Source organism: Triturus cristatus, chromosome 7, assembly GCF_964204655.1.
Source record: "Triturus cristatus chromosome 7, aTriCri1.1, whole genome shotgun sequence".
NCBI classification, from domain to species: domain Eukaryota; kingdom Metazoa; phylum Chordata; class Amphibia; order Caudata; family Salamandridae; genus Triturus; species Triturus cristatus.
The window spans coordinates 262,789,943-262,817,032 of NC_140590.1; the positions used below are offsets into that span (position 1 = coordinate 262,789,943).

The 27,090-nt window shown below is 48.4% G+C and overlaps 1 protein-coding gene across 3 annotated transcripts in view; it reads left to right on the forward strand.

Annotated features, from left to right (window-relative positions):
* BCL2L12 (BCL2 like 12) overlaps positions 1–27,090 on the forward strand; it is a 177,497-nt gene that overhangs the window by 92,028 nt on the left and 58,379 nt on the right. For 2 of the 3 annotated variants that reach the window (XM_085616166.1, XM_085616167.1), the window contains exon 2: positions 20,650–20,826. In XM_085616166.1, coding sequence (XP_085472292.1) covers positions 20,663–20,826 — 164 coding nt within the window. In that variant the 5' untranslated portion in view covers positions 20,650–20,662. Of the gene's footprint in view, positions 1–1,552; positions 1,564–20,649; positions 20,827–27,090 lie in introns of those variants that run through there. The other variant, XM_085616168.1, reaches the window with a different exon arrangement.

Here is a 27,090-nt window from a genome sequence, read left to right on the forward strand (position 1 = left end):
CTTTGAGCCACTTTACATTTTGAGCTGCCTCTCCAGTCTGTCTCTGGCCACTTACAGCAGTTCGAAAGCATTTCCAATGTGAACTGTGGCTTCAGTCACTGTGGAACTTGAGTTATGTATTTGTTCGCCCACCAACAGTCGGTTAGGTGGGTGTCACTCGTAGATAAATGTTGGCCGTGCTCAACGCAGCTGTTTGCAATGGGGTATTCCTGGTAACAAAAGTAGGAGGGCCACTTTAGGGCATCTAACGGGTGCTAGGGATTGGTATGCCTACCCAAACTGAAAATAGAAGCACATTTGTGCCACTAATAGCAGAGTGCAGCTGTGTGCATAAAACCTTAGCAGCTGTGCATCAAGTGTGGTTTAGAGAAGTTCCCTTTTTTATTGCCACATCTGATTGACTAATTTGTACATGTATTGGTATTTGCATAGGAATAGGCAGGGTAACTCATAAGATATTTCTAGTAATACATGTGTGGTCAAAAGCATAGGTTTGAAATCCGAAAGTGAGGGGGACTTTTAAATAGATATTGGCAAGTAAGGTCTTGAGTGTTAAGTTTATTGAAACACAAGATTTGCAATTGTTATGTTAATAACAGTTGTATAGCGTGCAAATATCACGGGTCTTAGTTCTGGTAGTAGTTCAAAAAGAGTACAAGACAGTCTAAACTGAAAGTCTTTTAATGGCTCTTGGGTGCGGAGTTCCTTAGACTGTAGACCCTCTGCAAAAGAAAAGATTGGTGCAGAGGTAAGTATTCTGATTGGATATTGAAATGTCCATATTTCTACCTTTGTCCATTATCCATACTTAATGGTTATCTCTTTAAGGGAAAAACATTTTTTATAAAAACCCCTTGTAACCTGAAGCTCCCCACTTTGGTTGAGTTGAGAGAACAAATTTAAGAAAACCACAAATATAGGTTAATTCCTTCTACAGCGAGGCTGTATCATGCTTTGTTTCTTAGTTTAATCATAAAAAAATTAGCCTTTCCAGGCTATCTTGTTAAGTGTTCTCGCTTGAGAACAGAAAGCAATAAAAACCTCCAGCTGAAAGAACAGGAAAAGAAAAATGTATCAACGTCTCCCTATCACCAGATGTAGACTACAGAACCAGTGCCTGCTCAACGTTCCCCCTGTGCGGCCAATCCCATGCCTCCATTCATGTAGAAGCTGGCCCACCTCTGAAATCCACGCTCCTCCAGGAGGGTGGCGGAACCCTGGTATATCTCCAGTTCTTGGAACAGTTGGGGGGTGGCGCAGCTGGGGGTGAAGCCTCCCTTTAGCGGCACGGTTGTTGGCGTCCATACAGCAGCCCTCCTGTTGGTTGATTGCTTCGTCCGGCTCCTGACACTCTGCAGCCCCATCGTTTGTCTGAGCTCCGGCTAGCCACGACGACTCATCCACTTCCTTTTCTTCTGGTGATAAATCTTGGGAAAGATACGGAAGTCATGTTTTTGTGGTGTTCTTTCTTTGGGTTGTTTGTCCTTTCTCCCTTTTGACCTCTCTGCTTTCTTTTCCCGGTTGCTGCAGAAGAAGGTGAAGGGACGGGCAAAGTGCTATCCCGTAAGTCTTTGCTCTCATCTTCTGTCCTGTGACAACATGGCAAATGGCAATGGGCACAGTGTTTCTTTGTTTGAAAAGATGGCAATCCCTAAACACCCACTTACCCTCTCCCCCTCCAACAACCCATATAATCGGCATCCTATTTAGAGACACTCCGTGATAAAAGCAGTTATCGCCATTAGGTCCACAGTGTCTGTCTTAAGTAGTCCTATCTATGCCTAAAAGGATAAGCACTTGCAATAGTTTAAGCTCTTGGCATTGTAAATGCCAATGCCTTTTATTTATCTGTTTTGATAGTTAACACATAAATAAAAGGCATTGTCGTTTGCCAATATCTTAAGCTCTTGTAAATGTAAGACTTATTGCATTTCAAAGTAGCGGCAGACATTGTCCCATACTGCTTGGAAAGTGAAAGTGTGCATGGCACGCTGAATGTTGCAGGAAGGCATATCGTGCCTAGAGTAGGAGAAACAAAGGTTACAAGAATGTTATAGTTAGCAAATGCAATTTAAAAGGCCTTGGACTTCACTAAAAATAACAAAGGTTACAGTGACGTTCTAGTTAGGGTCAGATTTTGCTCATACAAAACCAGAGAAATTCAGCCATTTTAGTTAGTGGAGTTAACTATAACTCGTGCCACCGCAATGCATTGCTTATGACCTCACATATTACATCACTCATGACATCAGCCACAGCATCTCTGATGCACCCACTCACACCACTGTAGAATATTTTATACACCCACTGCCACTCCCACAAAACCATATACAAACCCCTTGACAGACCCACACCAGTACTTATACACCCACTGTCTGATTCATAGATCTACACACATATCCACTTGCTCTTGCGGGGCCCATGGGGGACAGCAGGGCCACCCCCACGAGGAGCAACGCCCGATGATGAAGCATGACACCCGCTTGGGTGTGTGAGGGCACTTCTTCAACAAGGAGGAATTCCCCCCTCTCGAATAGCCAACCTATTTTTCTGGATAGAGTTCCCCTTACCTGTCCCTTTAGCGACCAGACTGGTCAGCTTCCCTTTGGAACAGCTACCCTCTAGTGATCGTAATAGGTTTTGTTTGGCAGGTCTCATAACTCTTTGGACGAGGAGTGTCATGTGAATTGCCCATTCGCAACTATTGAGCAAGTAATCCAGTTAGAGTGAGCAAAAGTGTCTTAGATCAAGAACCTGAGGGCATCACAAAGCAGCAAAGAGAGTAATTGGTCACCGCTGGGTTGCTCCGTTTCAGTCTGTCGCCTTATATGAATAAACCCCTATGTGGTCTTATATGCTCTCCCCGATACATTGCTTGCAGTTCACGCCTAGGCACAGGAACAGGCACAGTCCGGCACGTCTCTTTTCATGATGGACGACGTCCCGCTAGACAAGTTCTTTTTTTATCGCAAAGAAAGTACAGGTACCTGAGACATCCCCACTTTCATTTAGTTAGATGAATAATTTCCTGCTTTTGGGGGGAGGGGGATGTCTGTGATGATAGTAGTTGTTGTAATAAGGGTGTGCTGAAAGATATGGTGATGGGTTCAGTGATAGGATGATGATAATGGCTATGATGATAGTTATTGTATTGTAGCATTTTTATAGCACTTGTTACCCCTCTATGGAACACTGAAACGCTTATCCTCCAGGGTAGCATGCTACACTGTGTGGAGGTGCGGTTAGAAGTGTGTTGTTTTACCTTGAGCCTATGTGGGAAGGGGGTTTTGTGGCAAATACTTGGTAAATACTGTGGCAATGGCAATTGTGATAAATATGTTTGCAAGGATATGGTGATGGGCATGGTACAATGGGCAAAGGTCTTAGGTTTGGTAACAAGAATGTGATGGAAATGGGATAAAAGTCTTGGGCAAGACATATGACTATAAAGGCTACGGTGATGTGTGTGGTAAGCAGGTTAATAACGACAGGTATGGTTAAATAGACTGATATTATAGGCTCTGGTGACACGTATGATAAGGCAGCGGAGAAAAGTATTATAGCAAGAGCTAAAGTGATGGGTTTGGGGGTGGGTATACATGCTATGATGGGTATGTATGCTACATTGCTAGGTATGATAGCAAGAGCTCTGATGGCCGTTTTGGTCCAAGGATTACAGTGATAGGTTTTGTGGCAATACCTACAGTGATGTTATGGTTGTAGGGAGGGCTAAGGTGATGGATATGCTGATAGGGTATAGAGATGATATTCGAGCAGGGGTATTATGGGTATGGTCGTAAAAACTCTGAGGACTGGGAGGGTGGATATGATAAGGCTATGGAACAGGGTATGGTATCAAGGGTTTTAGTGATGGGTATGATGGCAAGGGATGTAGTGAATGGTATGTAAAATACACCAAAGGAAATGGGAGGAAGGCTTTCAAATAGTCTAACCACTGGCAATCACTCTGGGTAGTATTCCGACCTCTCATTTTTTACCGCCAACCTTACATCAGTACTGATCCTGCTCCTCATGAGAGCAGTCGATCATGAACTGCCAGGAGAAGCCACCTCCAGAAGGCACCCCATGCAACTCCAGACTGGTTTCAGCCTCATTTGACCTCGTCTGTGAGGATAAGCTTGGATCCTGTGGCAAATAGAGGATTGGACCCGCATCTGGGAATACCATTAGCCATATAGGATGTTACATAAAACACACAAAATGTAATGGAAAGAATATTTGTAAATAGTCAATCGCCCAGGGCAGTATTCAAAACCATGCCCGCTGTGCCACTCTACACAAAGACCTGCCTTGGTATGTAGCAAGCAGTAAAGTGATGTTACAATGGTAGATATGGCTAGTATGATGGTATGTAGCAAGGGTATGGTGTTGGGTATGGTGGGAAGAATATGTTGGGATGGGCTATGATGAAGAAGTCTGGTTGCATGGGCTGCAGTGATAATTGTGATACCAGGACCTAAAGAGTTTGGTTAGGTAGTAAAGGTGGGAACGGCCTGGGTTCTTTTCTGATGTTAGGGGCTATGTAGATTAGTACAGTGGTATGGGCTACTGTGAATTGCTTTTGGTAATGGGTATGATCCGGAGGCTGCACCTATGGTGGCAAGGACTATAATGAATTTAACCGAGTGGGGGCTGATTGACACATGGCGTGCGCAGCATATGGGAGAGCGAGACTACTCTGCATGATTTACATGTGAGGCTGGACGCAGTATTATGTTTCAACAAGAAAAGGAATGGTATCCGTTCCTAAGGGAAAAGGACCAGGAACCGGGATAGAGAGAGTCCCCAAAATTGCAGTCCAGGTCGGATTTTGCTTCTTGGGGAAAGTATCCCCAGAACCAGGAAAAGGAGTGTGCGTGAGGAGAAGTAATGGGACTCCTGTGCAGGTGCTTGTTGTGCCCTCACACACCCTTGCGGGTGCAAAGCATCATCATAGGGCAGTGCTCCAAGTGGGGGTGGCGCTGCAGTCCCTCACGAGCCCTCGTAAGTGCGCTCTATCGGAGATCTTTTTAGGAGTCGCCGCAGTTGTGCATGTGGGTGTGTGGGTTAGGTGGTGAGTGGTGAGGATAAAATGGCCCGTTGGTACCGTAGTAGTTTTATTCGTGGGTCCTCTGGGTCAATTTAAAATGGAACGGGGAAAAAGAGCGCAGCATTCGCTCATGTCAGTAGGGAGATGCAAATTCTTCTCCCGCTGCTCTCAACCCGTGTGTGTCACTAAAGGAAAATAGTGAGTGAATAGTGGGTGGTCAACATGTTTCGCGCTTCCAGCTTTGCTAAATAAAGAACAAAACAGGGGCTCTGAGAGGAAACCCTATAATTCCTAGTAACTAAAAGACAGATGTCAAAAATAAAAATAAATGAGCACGTCCCAAACTCTCAACCTGGTAGAAACAGGAGACAAAAGAGGGAAGAGGAACAGTGTGAGGTAAGTCACTTGGCATAAGTGTAACATCATTAATGCAACAGATGTCAGTCCAAACCTGCTGGCGACATCAACATGCAAACGTGACTGGTGTACGAACTAGTGGAATCGTGCTAGTATCCCCACGTGATCACGGTGGAAGGAGCTGGGAAAACCAGGGGGTGGGGAAGGGACAGGGGTACTGATGCCGGTAACCTTGAGGGGGATCAATACTAATGCAGAGGTGAGGGAGTATGATGGCGCAGAGGCGTGCTCGGTAAGCGAGAAATGTACTGGTTATAACTTAGGAGAATTGAGCATAACGTGAAACTTCATACTGCCGAAGTAGGGTTATCCAGTTAAATGCAGTGGTGTGGTATCAAAAGATAATCGTAGTAGATGCTGGTGGTCCCCATGGTAACCATACTCGTTAAGAAACATTACAAAAGTTAAAAACCGTGTTGGCTCTCCTATTCCCTGCTCGCCTGCGAGCGGTTTTTCAGTCCTGCACCCACTTCTTCGATTCCCCGGAAGAGGTCTTTAAGTGGACTGACGAAACTGTCCGGGTGCGGGTGCGCACGCCGCCTGGGCTACACTCAGACCCATCCTTAAGTGAGGGGCCATCCAGGAATGCTCGTGGCCGGCGCAGGAGAGGGCATGGACGATCGCGCTCCCGGAGGCGCTCTGCTTCTCGGGGGGGTCCTGGCTTAGGGGGATGCTGCCTCCCATCCATTGGATCCTTGATGCTTGTGAGGAGGGTGATGCCGTGCCACCTCCTCCCTTAGACTTTGTGACTGTCTGCTTCTATGGGTCTTGAGGGAGCTTCTAAAGAGGGCTGTGTCCCTACCTGTTCAGGGTGGTGGGGGGTGGGTCTGGGCGATATGGGCTGTTCGTCGGGGATCCATTGGCGGGTGCGGTCCGTGCCCCCCTGTTGGGGGCCCGGAGTCAAACACGCCGCGACAGGTACTTCAGTGTTTTTGAGGTATGGGGAGGGGGGTTTGTTATGGGGAAGGGGTTTAGTTAGGGGAACGAGTTGCGCTTTTGCATTGGGCTCATCTGGTCGTACACACCCGCAGTTGGGACCTTATATTCGTGTTTTATCTCGGCTGAACGCCACATGTCTGTGGGGAACGTAGGGACTGGGGGGCCCTCGGGCACCCTCCGCATTGTGAGCTGGGATGTACGTGGGGTTCTGGACAAAATTAAGCGAGGTGCAGTCCTGCGTCAGGCAAAAAGGGTTGGGGCTGACATTCTCCTCTTACAGGAAACACATCTGATGGGCTCTAAGGCCCTGTGCCTGCGGCGTTATGGCTTCCAGCAGGTCTTTTACGCTGGGTTCATAGAGGGCTCCAGGGGGGTTGCGGTATTGATACATCGTAGGGTCCCATATGTGCATACACAACAGTGGCTTGACCCGCAGGGGCGGTACCTATTTCTTCAGGGTAAGATTGGGGAAGAATCTATTGTGCTCGGCTGTGTCTATGCTCCTCCCCCTTACAATGGTCCCTGGTGGAGCGGTTGCTCTCTTTGTGGGCGGCGATGCCGGACGTGGCTGCGGTGTTGGGTGGAGATTGGAACGACGTCATGGATATGGGGAAGGACAGGGACAGGGCGGGGGGGGGGGGGTCTGGGGAGCACCCATTCCACGAAACTGCATTCCATGGTGAGGAGCCTTGATTGGGTCGACACCTGGCGACATGTACATGGCGATCGGAGGGAATATACATACCTCTCCGCGGTACACAAGTCCTTCTCGCGGTTGGATTATGTTTTCGTACCCCGGGTGATCGCAACAAGGGTAATGTCTGCAGAGATCCTTACTAGAGGGCTGTCTGACCACTCGCCGGTATCCGTAGCGTTGCAGTTGGGTAGGGGGCGGCTACCATTTCGCTGGCGACTAGTGGTGTGGAACTTGCAAAACCCGGATTACGAGAGGTGTATGAGGGAGGCGATCGCGGATTACTTTGTGGCCAACGCAGGGTCGGCCCCCAGTGCAGTAATACTATGGGAGGTGTTGAAGCCCAACCTTCGTGGGGTGGACATTGCATGGTGCGTGGCGGCCCGTAGAAGAGCTGGTTAAGGCGGAGGTGGAAGGGCTTGAGTGTCGGAGCCGGGGGGCAGATGGCGGACTGGTGGTGCAACAGCTGCTGCTGGCACGGCAGTCTTATGCCTCTCTCCTGATGGATGAGGCTCGCCAAGTATGGCTTGCGACGTGCAGCAGGATTTATCAATGGGGCGACAAGTCGAGCAAGATGCTTCGTCGGCTCTGCCAGGGTGTTTTTGCTCCACAGGTCCTTCCAGGGGGTGCTAGATGAGAAGGGAGTGCCGATCATTGACCCTTTGACTATAGCGGAGAGTTTCGGAGGCAACGGTGGTCAAGTTCCTTGAGGATCTCCCGCCCAGGGCGGTGCCAGACGAGACGCGCCAACAGCTGGAACTCCCCTTTTCAGAGGAGGAAATGGGTAAGGCCCTGGGGGAACTTAATTCGGGGAAGGCACCGGGACCCAATGGGCTCCCAAGCGAGTTTCATCATCGCTACCATTACAACTAGCATCATACTATCGGGCGGCGGTTGAGGAAGCCAGGGAGACCGGCCGGCTCCCACAGGACTGGCGACACGCGGAGGTGGTGGTGTTCCACAAGCCTGGTCGACCTCCGGAACAACATGCTTCATATCGCCCCATTTCTCTCCTAAATGTTGAGGCCAAGGTTCTGGCCAAGGCCCTGGCTAATCGCCTCCTGCCTCATATCTCGACTTTGGTCCACCCGGACCAGGCCGGATTCATGCCTCATAGAGCGACGCGGCACAACATACTGCGGGCTCATGCAGCACTGGCGGCGGTCCGAGGGACGGGGGAGCCGGCGGCGCTCTTATTGGCGGATATGGACAGGGCATTTGATTCCCTAAGCTGGGTTTACTTGTTTGCCTTCCTTCACCGGATTAATCTTGGCCCTCGGTTCCTGTCATATGTGATGCTCTTGTATACTGAACTGACGGCCTCTGTCCGCGTGGCGGGAGCGGTCTCGTCCGGCTTCCCTATTTGTCGGGGTACTAGACAGGGGTGCCCCCTGTCGCCCTATTTATTTGCCATGGAGCCATTGGCGGCGTGGGTGCGTATGGATGCACAGTTGCAGGGATTTGAGTGAGCCCCTGGCTTATCAGACAGGATAGCCTTATATGCCGATGACGTCCTATTCTTCCTAACAGCATTGGATAGGTCGGGACCACGCATACCGGAGATAATGCGAATTTTCGGGGAAACGTCCATGCTGTATATGAACCCCCGTAAGTCCACACTGTGGGTCTTGGGTACCTGGGTGGGGGTGGGAGCCTGGGCGTCTGCGCTGCAGGTAGCCGACGGAGGACTCCAATACCTGGGTGTCTTCCTGTCGGAGGTGCCGGAGATATCGTGGGAGCGGAACGTGGCACCGGTGTGGGAGCGCGTCCGGGCGGACGGTACGACCTGGTCCCGTATGCCGCTGACGATTTATGGTAGATCGGCGATCTTTAAGATGGTGGCACTCCCCCGCTTACTTTATCAACTACAGAATCACCCGTACCCGATCGCGCCTCGCTGGTTCCGACTGGTGAATTCGGTGCTGGGCCAGTTTCTGTGGGGGCAAGGGGCCGCGCACGTGCTTTCTCTCCACCTATTGTGGAGGGCTGGCGACCTCAGACATGCTCTCGTACTATCGGGCATCGCACCTGTTGGTCCTCAACGAGTGGTGGTATGGAGACCGAGGGGACCCGGCTTATGCACTAGAGAGGCGCCTAATGGGGTGGCATACTCTCCACACAATCCTCTACTCAGCGACACTGCGGAATGCGCTGCCGCCAGTGTCCAGAGTGGTCTTTCAGATTTGGCGGCAGTTCCTAAGGAGAATGGGGTGGTGGAACACGCTGACGGGGGAAACCCCTTTGTGGCACAATGGACAACTGCCGGAGCTGGCGGCGCTGCAGGGGTTTAGCGGATGGGACGACATTGGCATTTCCACCCTGGGCGACATGATGAGGAATGGGTCCCTTAAATCGTTCCGGGATTTACAGGAAGAATTTGGCATGCCCCGGACACAGTTCTACCAATACCTCCAGCTCCGTCATGCGCTCCCCCCCCAGCCTGGAGGGTCTTGCTGACATTCCCGAGTTTAGCCCATTGGAGGCGCAAGTCTTTATGGGGGATCTTGCAACTAAAATGATCTCGCGGATCTATCAGTCCCTGGTCACCCACAGTGCGCCCACTCTAGACAAACTGCGGAGGGTGTGGGAGGAGGATGTGGGCTCGCTGGAGGAGGAGGATTGGAGGGAGGCCCTGGCCGCCCCTCGGGGAGCGGCCATTGCGATGCGCCTCCGCATTATCCAATTCAAATTCCTACACCTGGTATATTATACTCGGGTGCGACTGTATTGGGCGGGCCTGGTAGCCTCCCCGGAATGCCTCAGGTGTGGTAGGGCAGAGGGCACATTCCTACATACGGTCTGGCATTGTTCGTCGCTTGATCGCTTTTGGAGGGGGGGTCTTCTCTTGTTTGTCTGAGGTCCTGGGATGGTTGCTCCCGCGTATGCCACAGCTCGCGCTGTTACATGTCATGTATGGCATCGGGGGCAATATCTACAAACGGCATCTTATGCTGCTGGGTCTTACATTGGCGAAACGTGACATTGCCAGGATGTGGAAGGATGAGCGGGCTCCCTCGGTGGCCGCTTGGAAAAATGGCCTAGACTTTTGTATGGGGCTGGAACAGCCCATCTTTGTGGCCCGCGGCTGTCCGCGCAAGCATTATAAAATTTGGAAGCGCTGGGCGGATTATCGGGGCCTGTGGCTGGAGCCCCCAGCGGTGACGGAAGATATCCTAGTGGGATTAGGGCAGGGCTAGAGTGGTTAGGTCTGCGATCTGGGGGGGGTGGGGCCACTGGGGGTGTGGGTGCGCTTCGAGTGAGATGGTCCTCTACTAGAGCGGTTCTCAGTGGGAAGAGCGCAACTTGAGGGAGGGAGTTGGGAAGGGGGGGGGTGGAGATCCAAGATTATACTTCAGATCAAAGAATGTGTTTGTTCTGTTTTTTTGTTTTTTTTCTTAAAAATGAAAATGTCCTTTGCGGTCTTATTACTGTGTAACTTGATGCTGCAGTGGCCTCTGGGGTACAGAGCCCTGTGTATATTGTGCAAATGACAAATAAAAATCTGCTGCTCCAATCGAGGCAGTTAAAAGGTCTGGGTGAAGTAGAGACCGGGTGAGTGAGACTCTATAAGAAAAAACACCACTAGCCTGAAGCAGTCATGCGCCGCTAATCGTGGTGCAGGTGATCGGGGAATAAGGTAATTAAAAAACAAGTTACTCTTGAAATTTTCCTACCCTCTCAGAATGGAGATCGGCTATACCGGCGTCGACCGTCTGGATCTAAAGGGCAACTGTGTTCAAAATGCGCGTAAACGGCAATACCGGGAAGTTAAGACATACGGGGAGAAACAGGAGTACAGAGGCTAATTAGTATATGCCCAAGGAAAGAAGACGCGGTAAGCGCAAGTTACCTTCATTGGCAGCAGCGGGATTGCAGAACTTGCGTATCCCCTTGTGTATCTCTTTGGAGACTTACTGTTCCTCCAGGGTCACCGGTGAAGAAAGTGACGGAGGAGAGTAGTATTTAAAATGCCGAACCCGGAAGATCCTAATCCAGTGGGAGGTTGAAGGGGTGGGATCACTGGGAAAGGGGACGGCAAACTCTCTGGTTCAGTGGCGGCCATCTTAAAACGGTTAAACAAACGGCAGGACTAGAGTGCCGTTAAGGGGCAGGTCAGTTGTAAGGCAGCTCTATGACCGCTCATGTGCGGTGCAGGATTAATAAAAACGTATAACTACTAATATATACGTATATCCAGATTGAATCGGAAGATAAAGGAAGGTATTACGGTAGGATATGAGACCGATACAGGGTCCGGTGTTTTTAAGGGGGGGGGGAACAAAAAGGCGGAGATGTGATGGTTTTGTCATCGTAGATCAGAAAACAAAAAACAGGGAGACATTGTATTATTCTTTGATATCTTCTTCTCTCTTTCTTATTGTCGATCATGGAGTGAGTACCCCCAAGAGTTGTTCGCGAGATAAAAAAACTGTGTGTACCATATGGCCTCAGTGTGTGGAGTGACTAACCATGTTGGATGGGAATATGCTTGGCAGTGATTGTAAGACACAGATTAGTGTGTACCAATGCACAGAGTGCTTAAAAGTTAAGATACGCCAGTATCATAAGTTGTCAGAGTTGAGGGTGTTGTGAAACTGAGGACATTAAGATTTTTAAGATGGAAGCTCATTCCAGGGTATATCGTCGTTTAAACCAATGAGGTTGCATTTCAGTCTAAATACCCAGCGTTGTTAAATTTTGAACAGAGTTGTAGGGGCCCACAGTGGGTTTTGTTCTATGACCGTCCAATGAAGGCTGTCTGCAGGATGGTTGTGCTCCAAGAAGTGGGTTTGCAAGCGAGTTGTCGTTTTTTTTTGCAACAAACCGTGCTCTTGTGTTCTCCGATGCGAATTTTCACTGGTCTTGTTGTCATTCCTATGTATTTCAATCCGCAAAGGCAGGTAATCCAGTATATACAGTTTTTGGAGTTGCAGTTGATATGGCGTCTCTGTTGCCATGGTGTCATGAGTCCTAAGTCTAGCTCTTTGGATGATTTGGTTTGTGGACAGACTGTACATGAACCACATGGGAAATGCCCAGTTACTGGGGGTAGTGTCCATAATGTCCGTTGTGGTTTTGGCATGTTTTTGGGACGGGTGTGTACCAGGATGTCTTTGAAGTTTTGTGTGCGTTTGAACGCAAAAAGGGGAGGAGTGCCTGGGTCAAAGGAACCAGTCTTCAGGATCTGCCAGTTTTTTTTCACTATTTTTTTTAATTGTGTTGGAATTGGGAGTGAAGGTAGTGACACATGTGATGGTGTTCGCGTTTACCTTGCTTTTTACTTTGAGTAATGCATCTCGATGATTGTTCCTGGCCCTTTTGTGTGCCAGTCTGATGATATTGTTCGGATATTGTTTCTCTGTGAGGTTCTTTTTTAGGGTCACTGCTTGCGTTTCGAACTCACTGAGTGTGTTGCAGTTCCTTCTTAAGCGTAGAAATTGGCCAACTGGGAGGTTATCCCTGAGTGCTTTTGGATGATGACTTTGGTAGAGAAGGAGACTGTTCCTATCCGTTGGTTTTTTGTAGTTCGTTGTTGTCAGAGCACCATCTTTGAGAGAGATGAGAAGGTCTAGAAATGGGATTGATTGACGTGGCATGGTGCCTGTAAATTTAAGGAAAGGATTGATAGTATTCATCCAGTTGAAAAAAGAGGCGCATGCTTATTCGTCCCCTTTCCAAAAAATTATGATGTCATCAATGTAACGTCGCCATAGTAGGATGTTGTTGGTAAAGAGATTGGTAGGTTTGTTGATATGTTCATCCTCAAAGCTGGCCATATAAAGACAGGCTAGACTCGGCGCAAAGGTACTCCCCATGCTGGTACCTTGTATCTGGTGATATAGTTGTTTGTTGTAGGAAGGTGGATATCTGACTATGGTTACCCCCAACTTTTTGCCTAGTGTCTAGCTGGTTTTTCGACTTAGTTGGCCTGAGATCCTGCCATTCAGGGTCTCAGGCTGTCTGCTCTCTCTTTAAAATGGACTCCATGTACCCTAGGTACATAACCAATTGGCAAGGATCACCTTATTGGACCCTGTACAGTGTACCCTAGGTACCCAGGGCATAGGTGTACCCTAGGCCTCCCAGGGGCTGCAGCATGTATTATGCCACCCCTGGTCTGGCCTTCCAATCAGACACAACTGGCTGATCACTCAGCTGGGGCAAGGTCGTGTAATCACCCCTTGCTTAGATATAGTATGCCTATATCTACCCTTATATATAGACACATGTGTACCTATCAGTCACTCCTATGGCAGGCCTTAACAATCCTGGAGGCCGAGTGCTTGGTAACATGTGAGATGGTGCTCTAGCATGAGCTGAGCCTGTCTGCAGCTTTCGGAACCATGTCCTTATAGCTGTTCTATGATATAGCCTACCATATACTCTTAAAGGGCCTTATAATCTTAAACGGTTATGGTAACTATGGTTTGGCTTTATCAAAACATGTCGTGTAAGGTGTCTAACACTTTGGAATAATACCCCCATACCATTTCTGGTGATGAGGATAGTATTCCTCCCTTCTAGAGGGAGAGACATGTTAAAATCCTACTTTGCTGTTTAACTCTAACCAAAGCCTCAGCATCACAAAATGGATGCTGCTGCCACAGACACAAGTCTGACCTCCTGCTGCTGGGAGTGATCCCAGCCAGGGAGGCCTGGACAATAGGTTTCCTGCTTAGGGAGGTGCTAGCACCTCCCCAGACAGCCTTTAGTGTATTGGGGCAGGGTGGGCTGAAAGGAATGAGACATGCCTGGGGCACACAAGGTGTTCCTTGCATAGTCCAGTTCAAACCGGCGCTGGGGCACTCCAGCCCCAGCTCTGGCGCGAAACTGGACAAAGGGAAGTGGGTGTAACCACCCCCTCCCAGGTCCCACCCATAAGGCGTGACCTAGCAGGTATCCCAGCCCCCCAGATTAGTATAAGAGTGGGAGTTGGGCCTCAAAACTTTAGATTATCCTGAACCTGCAAAACTGAACAGAAACTCTGGACCTTCGACATTCGACGAAAGAAGAAGACTGAAGAATCTCCCTTGTAGCCAAGGAGTGGCTACCCTGTGCAAACAGGCACCATCAAGAGACTCCCCTTTGCTTTGCCCACGTTCTACGAGGAACCGACTGCAGAGCCCGACCAGAGCCTTGACTTCCAGACTTCTCCGACCCTGATCCACATCGACAGCAAAGCTGAGATCCGTGGAGGCGACGAGCGACGTGGGACCGGCTACCTGGAAAAAGTGGCTATTAACTTAAAGCGCAGCTTCTGAGGTACCCTCGAAGTTGTGCACCGGGGATTGAGAAGCCCCAACCCCAAGCACCATCTGCACCGAAGATCAGCCCCCCACACTCCACGAGTCCTGCGTGGGGCCCTTCTGCATTTTCCTGCTTGCCGCGTCTGTCCGGTTGCTTGCCCGCTGGCTAGTGGCCTTTGTGACGACGCACCCTGAAATCTTCTGCGCTGGTTTGGCTCCTCCAGACTGGCTCCCGCTTCTCTGCAAAGAAGCACCCCAGACCTTCCTGGTCTGCACCAGAAGCAAGTCCTCCGTTCTTCGTGGGTTCCGCTTGCCAAGGCTTGGTGAGTCCTAGTCCAACTTCGACGCCGCCGACAGCAAGAGCCTTCGTGGGACAGCTCGCCTCCTGGTCCTGGTCGTCCTCGACGCTTCCTGGTCCTCCTGGCTGCAGCGACAAGCTTCACCTTCACCTGCAATCTTCACGACATCGCCTGGTTCCTTCCTGGTTCCACGTGGTCACTGGCTAGTGACCTTGACTCTGTCCCTTCTGCTTGCAGGTTTCTTCTCTTCTTGATCCCAGCCTTGGGATCCACCGGGCACTCTTCACTGACTGCCTGTCAGCATCTTTCTTCAGGCATACATAGGAGTCGACGACGAAAACGACGCATCTTCACCCCTATGCACCCGCAGCCTGTGGGCTAGGTAACTTGGGTACTCCGGTGCTCATCAGGATAGTGACTATCCTAGTGTCTAGTTTTCAAGTCTCAACTTCCTAGCTACTCCGGAAGTGTCCTAAATCTACCGTTTTCTAAACTGTACTATTGCTATTGACTTTTACGCATTACGTGTGAGTGTTTCCACTCTGCACACGAATCCCGTGGGCCTCCCACTTCCTAACTAACGCTAGTGTAGTGTAGCCCCAGCGATTCCCTAGGCCTAGGCCTACTCTATTTCCGTGACAGTGGTCCTTATACCACTTACTTAATATATGGTTTGCGTGGCCCCTAGGGCCTAACTGTATTACTTACCTGTGTGACTTAATGTATGCTTAAATAAGACTGTGTTGTACTTACCTCTAATCTCATAAAGAGTGCTGAGGGTTTGACTAGAATAAATACACTTTATTTTATATATATATCTGTTGTGGTGTCCTTTCATTTGGTATTCAAGGGATTATATATGGTATCACAGCTGGCTTCACATGCCATTCAGAGTTTAGCCTAAGACTGCTCTTGTCCATGCTACCACTAGGATAGCTGGTCTATAAGGTTGACTTTACAACCAATCACCATAAGGGTATTTGGACTGATATAAGGTGTACACTAGAACTAGTGACATCATACATCAGGCCAACTTCTCACATTTGTCAAAAGCGAAAAAGTTCTCTTTGAGGGCAATGGTGGCACATTCACAGATAAAAGGTTTAGGGGTGATGTCAGGCCAAAAATCAAGATCTAAAAGAGCAAGTTCCAAAACTGTGAGGGTAACATCCTGAGGTATATTAGTGTACAGGGCTTCCACGTCTAAAGTGACGAGCAGATCGATCTGTTCTGGGATCTCGAACTGTTGTATTAGGTTCAAAATCTCTGTGGTGTCTCTTAGGTAGGTGGGGGTGCTGGTCACCAATGGTCGTAGAAAGAAGTCACAAAATTGACTCAAAGGTTCAAGCACGGAGTTGATCCCTGATACAATCGGACGCCCCGGGGGTGGGGTAGTGCCCTTGTGGATCTTCGGGAGGCAGTAGAAATAAGGGATGCGGGGGTCTTTTTGATTGAGAAAGACCGCTTCATCATGTGTGATCCAATCCTCTGATTCTGCTTCGATGGTAAGTCTTAGTATTCTGTTGGTCAAGCGTTTTGTGGGATCCTCTTGTATAGGTTGATAATATCTGGTGTCAGCAAGTTGGTGGAGGCAGCAGTATTATGTTCCCCGGATGTTCATGCATTGGCCCGCAGCAGTGAGTATCTGGCTAAGACAATATCAGATCATAACCCACTGCTTCTGACATTGCGGTGGTCCCGAGAACGGCCTGCTGTCCCCACTTGGCGCTTACGCCCGGAAGCACTGGAGGACACGGTGTTTCGCGCTGCGGTCTGGGAGGGGATAGATCATTATTTTCGCGAGAATGAGGGGACGGCAACGAACCTGGGTCTAGAATTGGTTGCGTTTAAAGTGGTGATAAGGAGCCCATGTATCGCTAACATGACAGGAACACGGAAGACGCTTCTGCAGAACATAGAAAGGGAGGAACAGCGGCTGCGTCAGGCGGAGAAAGCCCACCCGGCGAATCCAAGGATGCGGGATGAGGTTATGGCTGCACGAGAGGAGGTGGCAGCGCAGGTGGAGCGGCTACGCTGTTTTGATCATAGGGAGTATTTAGTGCGGGCACATGCGGAGAGAGATAAGGCGGGCTTTCTACTAGCGTGGCTGGCGAACCCGGTTCCGAGGGGCACGCCCATCCTGGCCTTGACCACCTCCACAGTGGTGCCAGAATATACCCAACGAGGGATTAATTAGATGTTTAGGGCATACTATGCGGAACTCTATGAAAGTAAACTACAGGGTACCAATGACAGGTTGACTGAGTCTCTGGCTCAGGTACGACTGCCACGCATCGAGGAGGACCAGAGGGAGCTGCTGGGACAGGAGATCACGGAAGGAGAAATACGTAGTGCGATAAAATGTATGGCGCGCAAGAAAACCCCGGGAGTAGATGGTTTGCCGATAGAATTTTACTCGGCGTATGTTGACGACCTGTCTCCCAGGCTTCGGGTGGTATATCAAGAGGCCAGGGAATTAGGGAGATTGCCGGCCTCTACTCGAGAGGCTATCATTATTTCACTACCGAAACCGGGGAGGGTCTCGCTGTCTAGATCAGCATATCGTCCGTTGTCCATGTTGACGACGGACTACAAGATTTTAAACCGGATTCTTGCGACCCGTCTTCTTCCCTATATGACACACCTGGTCCATAGCGACCAGGCGGGCTTCATCCCAAAGAGAACCACTGCGACCAACGTGCGACGACTTTTACGGATTCTAGGAGAGGACCATGCCGATACTCCCGATGCAGCAGTTCTCTCAGTGGATATTGAGAAGGCATTTGACAGCTTAGAATGGCCGTATTTGCACCAAGTCCTTCATGCGTTTGGGCTTGGAGATTCTTTTGTGCAGTGGATGGAGATTTTATACAGTTCAGCGACGGCGCGGGTGCGTACGTGTGCGACGATTTCGTCGGCATGCCGGATAGGGCGAGGAACGAGGCAGGGATGCCCTCTCTCTCCGTTGCTGTTTGCCTTGGCCATTGAACCTTTGGCCGCCCATGCTCGGCTAGGAAGACACTATACGGGTATGCTTCTTAGAGGAGATCTACAATTTATCTCCCTCTATGTGGATGATTTGTTGATGTTTCTCGCAAACACAACGGCGGACTTAGCTGGTGCGAGGCACTTGCTTCATGAGTTTGGACAGTACTCGGGGTTGCGGGTGAACTGGGCAAAGACTTGCTTATTTCCGATGGAGCCGACAGCGAAGAGCCCCTCCCAGCTGACAGATATACGCTGGGAGCCCCATTGTCTTCCTTATCTAGGCACCAATATCTTTCACACCCCTGAGGATCTTTTGGAGGGTAATTTGGGCCGGACCATACGTGGCCTTAGAGGCAGTATAGCGTTCTGAAATACATTGCCACTATCGGTAGCAGGGCGGGTGGCACTCCTGAAGATGGTGGCGTTACCGGGAATATTATATTACTGTCGGACACTGCCAATTTGGGTCCCGGGCTCCATCTTTCGGCAACTCTATGGCTAGTGGGTTTCTTTGGGGACAGGCAGGAGACTAGTGGCAATGACCACAATGGTGCGGCCGAGAGCGGATGAGGGCATGGCAGTCCTGGATTTTGAGTGGTACTATTTGGCAGCCCAGCTACAGTGGCTCACGCAGGCGGTGGCACGAGAGTTCCGGGGCCCGCATGGCCCTGAGGATCGCGGGATCCCGCATTATATCTTATCCTTTATAGTGCTACAGCAGAAGATGCGACTCGAACCGCTCACGACTGAAGAAAGGACAATGAGGATGTGTTGTAATCTGAGCCAACGTCGGGCCGGGTTCACTCGCCCATATGCCCCGGAGATACCGCTGGGTATGTGTACGGCCCTCCCACATGGAGGAGACTGGACCGCACTGCGCAGTGGGAAACTCTGGGGATACAGGTGTTAGGGGACTTGTACGAGAACGAGACCCTATTGTCTTTCCAGGCCCTACAGCACCGATATGACCTCCAGAGAGGGGATTATTTGTTGCATTCGGCGCTTATTACTGAGGTCCAACGCTATTGGAGGGTAGGACTGTCGGAACCACAAACCTCACTGATATGCCAGTATGTAGTAATGGCCGTGGGGACTTTCAAGGCCATAATGTGCCTATACCGGCGAATGTTGACGGAGAATTTAGCACCATTGCGGGTGTTGCGAGGGAAATGGGAAGTGGATCTTAGCAAGGAAATCCCCGAAAAGACGTGGGCTCAGTTGGTTAGGAGGGCCTGGAAGAGCACGAGAAATGCTAGGTTCCAATTGATACATTTCTATGTTCTGCATAGAGCGGATCTAACACCTGCAAAGCTTAACCAATATTTCAGGACGGCGACTGCGCAGTGTCCGCGGTGTGATCTAGAGGGGGCGGACTTCCTGCAAATGATGTGGGGGTGTCCGAGCTTAGGACCATATTGGGAGGAGGTGTTGGATCTCTTAAGCAATATCACTGATCGGATATTAGACCTCGAACCGGGTACTTGTCTACTGCACTGGTTTCCGCACACTGCTAAAACGAAAGTGACCAGCAAATTTCTCGATTTGAGTCTTGTACTGGCCAAACAAGAGCTCACTATGCATTGGAAATCTAGAAGAGGTCCTAAAGTGGGGAGATGGAGGGCGGAGTTACTTACCTGGGCGCGGAGTGAGGGTATCCTTAGATTGCAGCAAGCTTTACGCACAAATAACGAAAAAGCACACAACGCAGCTAGGGCGTGGGAGGCCCTAGTCGCAGCACTCCAAGCTCCAGACACAGAATCAGGGGAGGGTTCAATTGAAGAGGATCGGGAGAACCTAGCTGCCGCGTCTGAGTGAGTTGTTCGAACCGCTACAGGCAAGTAGCAGTGACGTGAGTGTATGTGAGGGGTATTTTTTTTCCTTTTTTTACTCTTCTCTCGCCTTAAAGCCCCTAGTGCTATAGGAACACTATTTAACGGTGGCCCCATACTAGCAATAGAAGCATATAATTGGTCATAAAGTGAGGGTTTCATAGGCGCACTGGTGGTAGGTGCAGAGGGTGGGGGGCGGGGGGCGGAGGGGACCGGGGGAAGCAGTGAGGATTATAAACGTATTGGAAACTAAGCTGTGTTAATGATGCTGCATTTGTGATTGTTGGTAGAAAATCAATTGAAATTTTTTTTTTTTTTTAAATGGAAGTCTCATCAAGGCCGTCCCCCTCGAGTATTGTATCCGATAGAACCCGGGCATTCAGAGACCAAACGGTCTGTCCTTTCAAGCATGCTGCCATACAGAAACCTTGAAATCCGTTGAAAAACCAGTCTATGTCTCCAGGCATGCCACCACACAGATACAGGAATCCAGGCCCCAGAAATCCCCACCCCAGGCTTGGTACTGTGCATAAACTGGTATTCCAGGGCCCAACCTGTCTGTCTGGATCAGCAAGCTTCCATGATGAAAACATGAATACAAGCCTCAACAAAAGAGCAGCAGCGTGTGTCCCTCACTCCTGCACTCAACCCCCTCCCCAGGGTCCAACACTGGAGTAAATACTAAGGGATTAGCCGCCTTTAATCCCCAACCTTTTCCAAAATGGTAAATTCTCTAATCATTTACATTATATAGTTTGCACCCAGTAATAATCATAACATTATATCACCAAGTCATTCTTTGCATGAGAACAAATTCAAAAAAATTGTTCTTCCATTCGAGATGCCTTTTAGGTTTCAAATGTCCTTTTATCCTCCTTATTTTTCTAAATGCATTAATATTTTCACATCCAGTCAACTCCTTGGCAGCCGACTCATTTCTTCCACGTTAGGACTTTCTCATCCTCAACAGCCTCGGCTTCCGGGCATACTGCTGATCAGAACTAGGGAATTCAGAGCCCAACCAACCAGTGTCCCTCCCAAGCATGCTACCATACAGATGAGTGCGTTCAGGCCCAAGCAAGCGCCTATAGTGTGTTCAGTAAACTGCAGCACGGGTGGAAGTTATCTCAAGGGGTACGGGTCTTCTGTGGCGTTTTCTTACCTTTTGATCTTTTTACTCTTACAGGCTCCAGTGCAGGATGGATAGGCATCACCCGGCCCACGCCATGCCTCAGGCGACCATTAAGGAGGAAACTAAGCATGTCCTGGAGGCCTTCTTGAAGCGCTCACTAGACCAGGAAGAAGGGTCCCGTGTGGGCCACGTGGGACGGGCGTACCACGATCATACAAAATACAGCCACAGGTATGTTACAAGCAACACAGTGGTTTGTCCCAAAGGCTGGGATGGGGATGCTGCCAATGTAGAAACACCTGATAACAGAGCAAAGAAAGTAGGGACGTTAAATCTCATTTGTTTTATTTCTTCTATTTTACTTAGCGGCGTGTGCGGGTGGACAATATTATTGTCTGTGGTCTCCAACATACTTAGTGGCATGTGTACGGGTGGACAGTATCATGGTCTCTGGACTCCAATATTCGGTCTGTGGGAACAAAGACTGTTTGTATGACTTCTCAGGAAGTAGTTTTGCCCGTCTGATTCTGTGGCTATTCACTCACCAGAGAATGTAAAACAATTGTGCTAATGTTGTGGTATACAGGCCAATCGGCGGGGAAGAAGTTTACTGCCACTCCTAAATAAAATCACCACCCCAGAGTGGCTGTGAAAAACAAGCAAAGCTGTATTTAATGTAAAACAGGCAAACCTTTTCCTTGAACTATAGTTCAATATCTGGGTGGTTATTATTTTTTTTTAACTCTTGAGAACTGATCATTTTATCCTTAGGCAGTTTGGCATAGTTGACATTTTTATAAGTTAACTATAAAGGGTACTCAAAATTCCGAATGAGACCTGCAGAGAAGCAAAACTTGAACCATGAGATGAGGAATAAGTCAGAGACACTCCGGACTATGGACACGTATCTAAGGTAAGTAAAGATGAGACAATTTTTGCTATTGAAATTATAAATGTAATAGTAATTAGGTCAAATGTCACTGTGTTTTTGTCAAAGTTAAGCCCAGCGACATTGTGCTTAAATCTAAAATGTAAGTTGTGCAGAATCCTACCATCTAAAAACAGTTAAGTGCTATGTTACCAGAGAGGCTGCAGCCGTTGAAGGGACTAAAACCTATTTTTCTTCTTTTACGTCTAATTAGGTGGTAGGATAGTCATTTTAATAGCTCATTAATAAATAAGGAAAATAAAAACCATTATTTGACATCAATTACTATTGCATATGTTGCAATGGTAACATTCATAAGTTGTCACAATTTCTATCTCTTAAGAAACCCAAACTTGTAGCTCCTAAGTTAATGGGTTTATATCCCCTTTATTGCTCCTGAAGTCTCCCGGAGGGAATATGTGTCAGGATGAGTGAGAGGGAGACCAAGAACAAGCTCAGTTCTGCCATTTGTCAAACTGGAGTTCTCTGGGCTTATTTTTGCCATAATGTGCCTCGCTTGGTCAGGAACTAAACAATGGTGCTGTAAAAGATGGAGTAGATTGTGCTTGAATTCTAACTCTCTTTGGAAGATGCACAATCACAGTTTTTTGTACATTATATAAACCACTACAGTCACTGTCGAGGCATAGAGATGCTAGTGATTGACGAAAAATAAGGCCACCTCCTTGAAACAATTCCTGTGTGACTGGCTAAGGTTTAAGGAGTGCGGACTCCTTCTTCGTCCTGAATCTCTGGACCTGACGTCTCCTAGGGCTAGGAAAGCTGGCATGCTCCAGATACAAAAAGCCAGGAGGGGCCAGGATATCACTGCCTGCGAATCTCCATCACTGAGGAGGAAGTACAAAAAGATTAAAGGAACAGAAACTGAACTGTCTGAAAGAAATCCAGTAAGACCAGTGGTGACTTGACTGTTGCTGTGGTCTAGATTGCAATTTCAGGGGGTGTTATGGCCCACTTGAACCTATAGCATGGTCTCCAGGGGGCGTTCTCTGTACTAATGGGAACTTGTAAAACACTTTAATCAGCTACTTTTTAAATAAGGACATGTGCTACCGATGAATGAAAATGTGTTTTTTTTAATTGCCAGCATTTTTGTGAAAATCGCCTTCTTTAAAACAATTCGGGGGTGGGGCTGAAAGGAATCCAAAGGACCGATACGTCGAGTCCTTCATCCTTCTCAAACCTGGAGGCTGAAAGGAATCCAAAGGACCGATATGTGGAGTCTGGCATCCTTCCCAACCCTGGAGGCTGAAAGGAATCCAAAGGACCGATACGTGGAGTCCGGCATCCTTCACAACCCTGGAGGCTGAAAGGAATCCAAAGGACCGATACGTGGAGTCCAGCATCCTTCACAACTATGGAGGCTAAAAGGAAACCAAAGGGCCAATACGTGGAGTCCAGCATCCTTCACAACCCTGGAAGCTGAAAGGAATCCAAAGGACGGATACGTGGAGTCCAGCATCCTTCAAAACCCTGGAGGCTGAAAGGAATCCAAAGGGCAGATACGTGGAGTCCGGCATCCTTCACAACCATGGAAGCTGAAAGGAATCCAAAGGACCGATACGTGGAGTCCAGCATCCTTCACAACCCTGGAGGCTGAAAGGAATCCAAAGGACCGATGCGTGTTGTCCAGCATCCTTCACAAACCTGGAGGCTGAAAGGAATCCAAAGGACCGATACGTGGAGTCCGGCATCCTTCACAACCCTGGAGGCTGAAAGGAATCCAAAGGACCGATACGTGGAGTCCGGCATCCTTCACAACCCTGGAGGCTGAAAGGAATCCAAAGGACCGATACGTGTTGTCCAGCATCCTTCACATCCCTCGAGGCTGAAAGGAATCCAAAAGACAGATACGTGGAGTCCGGCATCCTTCACAACCCTGGAGGCTGAAAGGAATTCAAAGAACTGATACAAAGAGCCCAGCATCCTTCATAACTTGTTTCGCCCACGGAGCCACTATAAAAAATGGTCCAGACCCAGTGGACGTACAAGACTGCTCTCAAATTGCTACAGGCTTGTACCCATCCAAGGAGAAGGAAGCACAATGAGAAAGGACTTCCTAGTATGCCGCCTTAATCTTATTAACCATGAAGGCCACCGTGTAGAAGGTAAAATATCTTTAATTGAGGGATCAGAAGCCCTGATATCAGAGGTCCTTCCGAATTAAGCAAAGTAGGAAGTGTAGGAAGCTTTGAGAGCTGCCAGAAGGCAAGAGGTATTAACAGGCCAAACATAAAACTGATGCCAAACTTTATTTCTATGCCCATATATGAGGGTAGGGTGAGGGGAGGGATCTCAAGGGGGTTAGTCTTCAAGACAGCGTAGACTAAACTGTGGCTGCCAAAGCTGTGTTCAAAAGACCATTCCTGGTAACAGTTGAACAGTAACAATAATGGCCATGTGTGCCAGGCCCTGGTAAACTAATGTGTTTAAGAAAATGATCACCGGATCAGCCACCAGGTCTGAGTCTGGTACCAGCCGCTCCACAGTCCTTTGCACCTTCGTACTGTCTTCATCTTGTGGATGCTCGGGGGTAAAACAAGAATGCTGCAGCCGGAGACGTGCCGCTTTATAAGAAGTCTTTCAAGCGACAGCACCGTCGTATGAGTGAAAGGATGAGGTGCTGTCTAGGTCTAGAATCGAATACTATCCCTTTAGCATCAATCTCACGCCAGTCAAAATGGAGAAGGAAAGCACAGTTCTGAGACGAGAAGGAAGATACAAGATGGAAGATACAAGATGTTTTACACCTCAGCAGACAGACGTCTCCCAGGATCAATTTCCCTGCCCAGGCCCTTACCGTTATGAAAGACATTGTCTCTCACAGTGATCAGGTTGGCAGTTCAAACAGTTCAGCATCTGGCAACTGAACTGAGATCAATGATGAAGGAAATGCGCATACCAACCATCTACGACATTCCGGGTGGTAACCTAACAATCTAAGCATAAATCCTGTAAGTCACGTATTTTTTCCGTTGCTTGATTTGGCTCCCGTTAAATAGTTAATCTGCTGGACAAAGAAGAAATTGTTCATTTAATGTTAGTAAGAAATGCCCTTAATTGCCTTGGTAATGCTTTTGATTGCAAAGGATACCGCCTAAAGTTCCCAACAATTTATGAGACTCCTTTCTGGCTGGCCTTGTGCCCCATCTTAAAGTTTTGCATTGTGGGCATCCCAACCGTTCTTGCTGACACTCACGGCTATCCAGTGGTCGAAGTGGGGAAAAAAAAGTAGGGTAACTGTGGGCGGAGAATTAGAGGGCAGGAATAACCAAAGGACTGGGTCAGTGGGGGGAGTCAGAGGTGTGGCCAGAAAGAGCAAATCATTCTAATTTTTAGTATTTGTTTGGCATTTCACTACCCAGTTACAGCTTATTAAGCTATTTAATTCAACCAATGGATACACGTTTATTTAAGGTATAATATGAGTTATTAACATTCAGAAAGTGGGAAAGGTTTCCAATCACAAAATGCCCGAAATATGCTTAAAAGTGGCATCACAAGCCATTTGTCTCCGAGCCATGCAGTTTCTGTCATCAGCACTTCTCCCTTTTTCTACAAGAGCAGTTCAAACATGAATGGCAAAATATCCTAGTTTGCAAATGTTTACTATATAATTATGGCTATGCAATATTTTCCACATAATGCATCATCTGCTGCATAATTTGACGATTTTAACTCTTTAAATTGTTTGTAGCACAAACTGATCAAAAGTTACTAAAAGGTGTGACTTGTGTTGCTGCGAAGTGGAGGGCCCTTTGCAAAGGTTGACTGGTCACCTTTCTCACTGCTGCATTTGTATGTTACACTGGTACTAATGAGGCAAAATCTTCGCAGAGACTGTTGGCATGTATAAAAATGTAAAAATAATAGAGTACCAAAAAATATACTGCATTACGCTGCAGCCTTTCTTTTGCTGCATAATTGAGTCAACACTGTGGCATAATTTTGTCCCCCATTGCTGCATAATTCCAGTGCCCCAAAGCAGGCAGCACATGTTAAAAATGCTTATGCATGAAGCAGAGAGGCCATGAATTTTGTGAACTTAGTTTGGTGTGCATGCAAATCCTGCATTGCCGATCCCTGGTGAGTTGCAGCTACTACTGCTGAAACAAAGCCAATAGAGGTACCAATGGGTGAGGCAGACTGGCCTAAAGGGCAGGACCGACTTTATCACTGGTGGAGCCCTGTGCAACAATGTTTGTTGGTGCCTCGCAATGACTCCCTTTGCCACGGATTCCCTCACTACCACCCTTTAACGCTGCTCCTCAAGTCTCCATAACCACACTCTCTATCTCAGATGCATTTAATTTGATTTACAGCGCCACTGAAACCAGTGTAGGTTGTCAGAACACTTAACATCACATACATTACACAGAGACAATCAATCATACATGTGTAAATCACTGTATAGGAAATGTTACACAAGAAAGGACTACAAGGTGTAGGAGTCACATGACATTCATACGAGTAGGCAGTATAGTTTAATAGTGATTGGTCTGGAGAAATACAAACTCTGAATTTAGAACCTAATACCATGATTGGGGGGTTCTCTTTAATAAAAAACCAAAGGGAATGAAGGACGGAGTGTTGAACATTGCAAGCACTCACCCCCAGTCAACTGATCTGGGTTTAATCCATCACCGTTCTTTAGCCCACTCTGCCACCTCAGTTAAGACATGGCCATATGCAAATCAGTCTGACCCTGTGCCTCATGGGAACAGTCCAGCCCGAACTGCCAAGCCATGTCTTCCCTGGACCGGAAACAAACTTCCTAGGACCGGTTTCTGGCATTTCAGCCGTCTTCAGCCAGGCTTGCTTGAATCCAGCTAGTGCTTTTAGAAACATAATATATTTGCAAACATGACTCCCTCAACCGAATTCAGCGCACGGTGCAATCACACCGGTTGCACAGCCCTAGAGCTGCCCTGCAAAAGGATCCTGTGACCTCCGTGACAGAGTCACAGTCGTTCTAGGGTGTGCTGCTTCAAAGCCCTGATTGCAAGACTGGAGATGAACTTCAGCTTGGATTTTGGTGGACAGACCTTCAAGGTTAACCCACACTTGCCCCCACCAGTGTCCACCTGCTGGTGCTAAGACACCAGGGCTTCTAAGGTCTAGCATGGGAATGTGCTCCCTCAGGAGAGTGGTCTGGTGGACTGATCATGAAGACTGAATCTAGTTATCCAGTTCCAAATTCAGCAGCTCTGACCATAGTGCCACATCCTCTCCCCCACTGAACACCATACTGCCCCACTGAGAGAACCTCGCACTGCCTTCAACTACTACCCAATTGTGCCCAGCTATAAACACCTGGATGCGACTCAATTCAAATTATGCACTAAACAAGAGCAATATGCTGCCTAAAAAAAGTAACTACATCCTCGAAAGAGCAAACACTCAAGGGAATGCAAGTTTAAGTGAAGCATGTGAAATGGAAGAAGGAGCAGCTTGGTTACCTTAATGCTTTTACATTCATTATTCAGAAATCAATGAGTGTTTATGCATGAAAAGTTAAGGACATGACTTCAGGGGCCTGGAAGGGA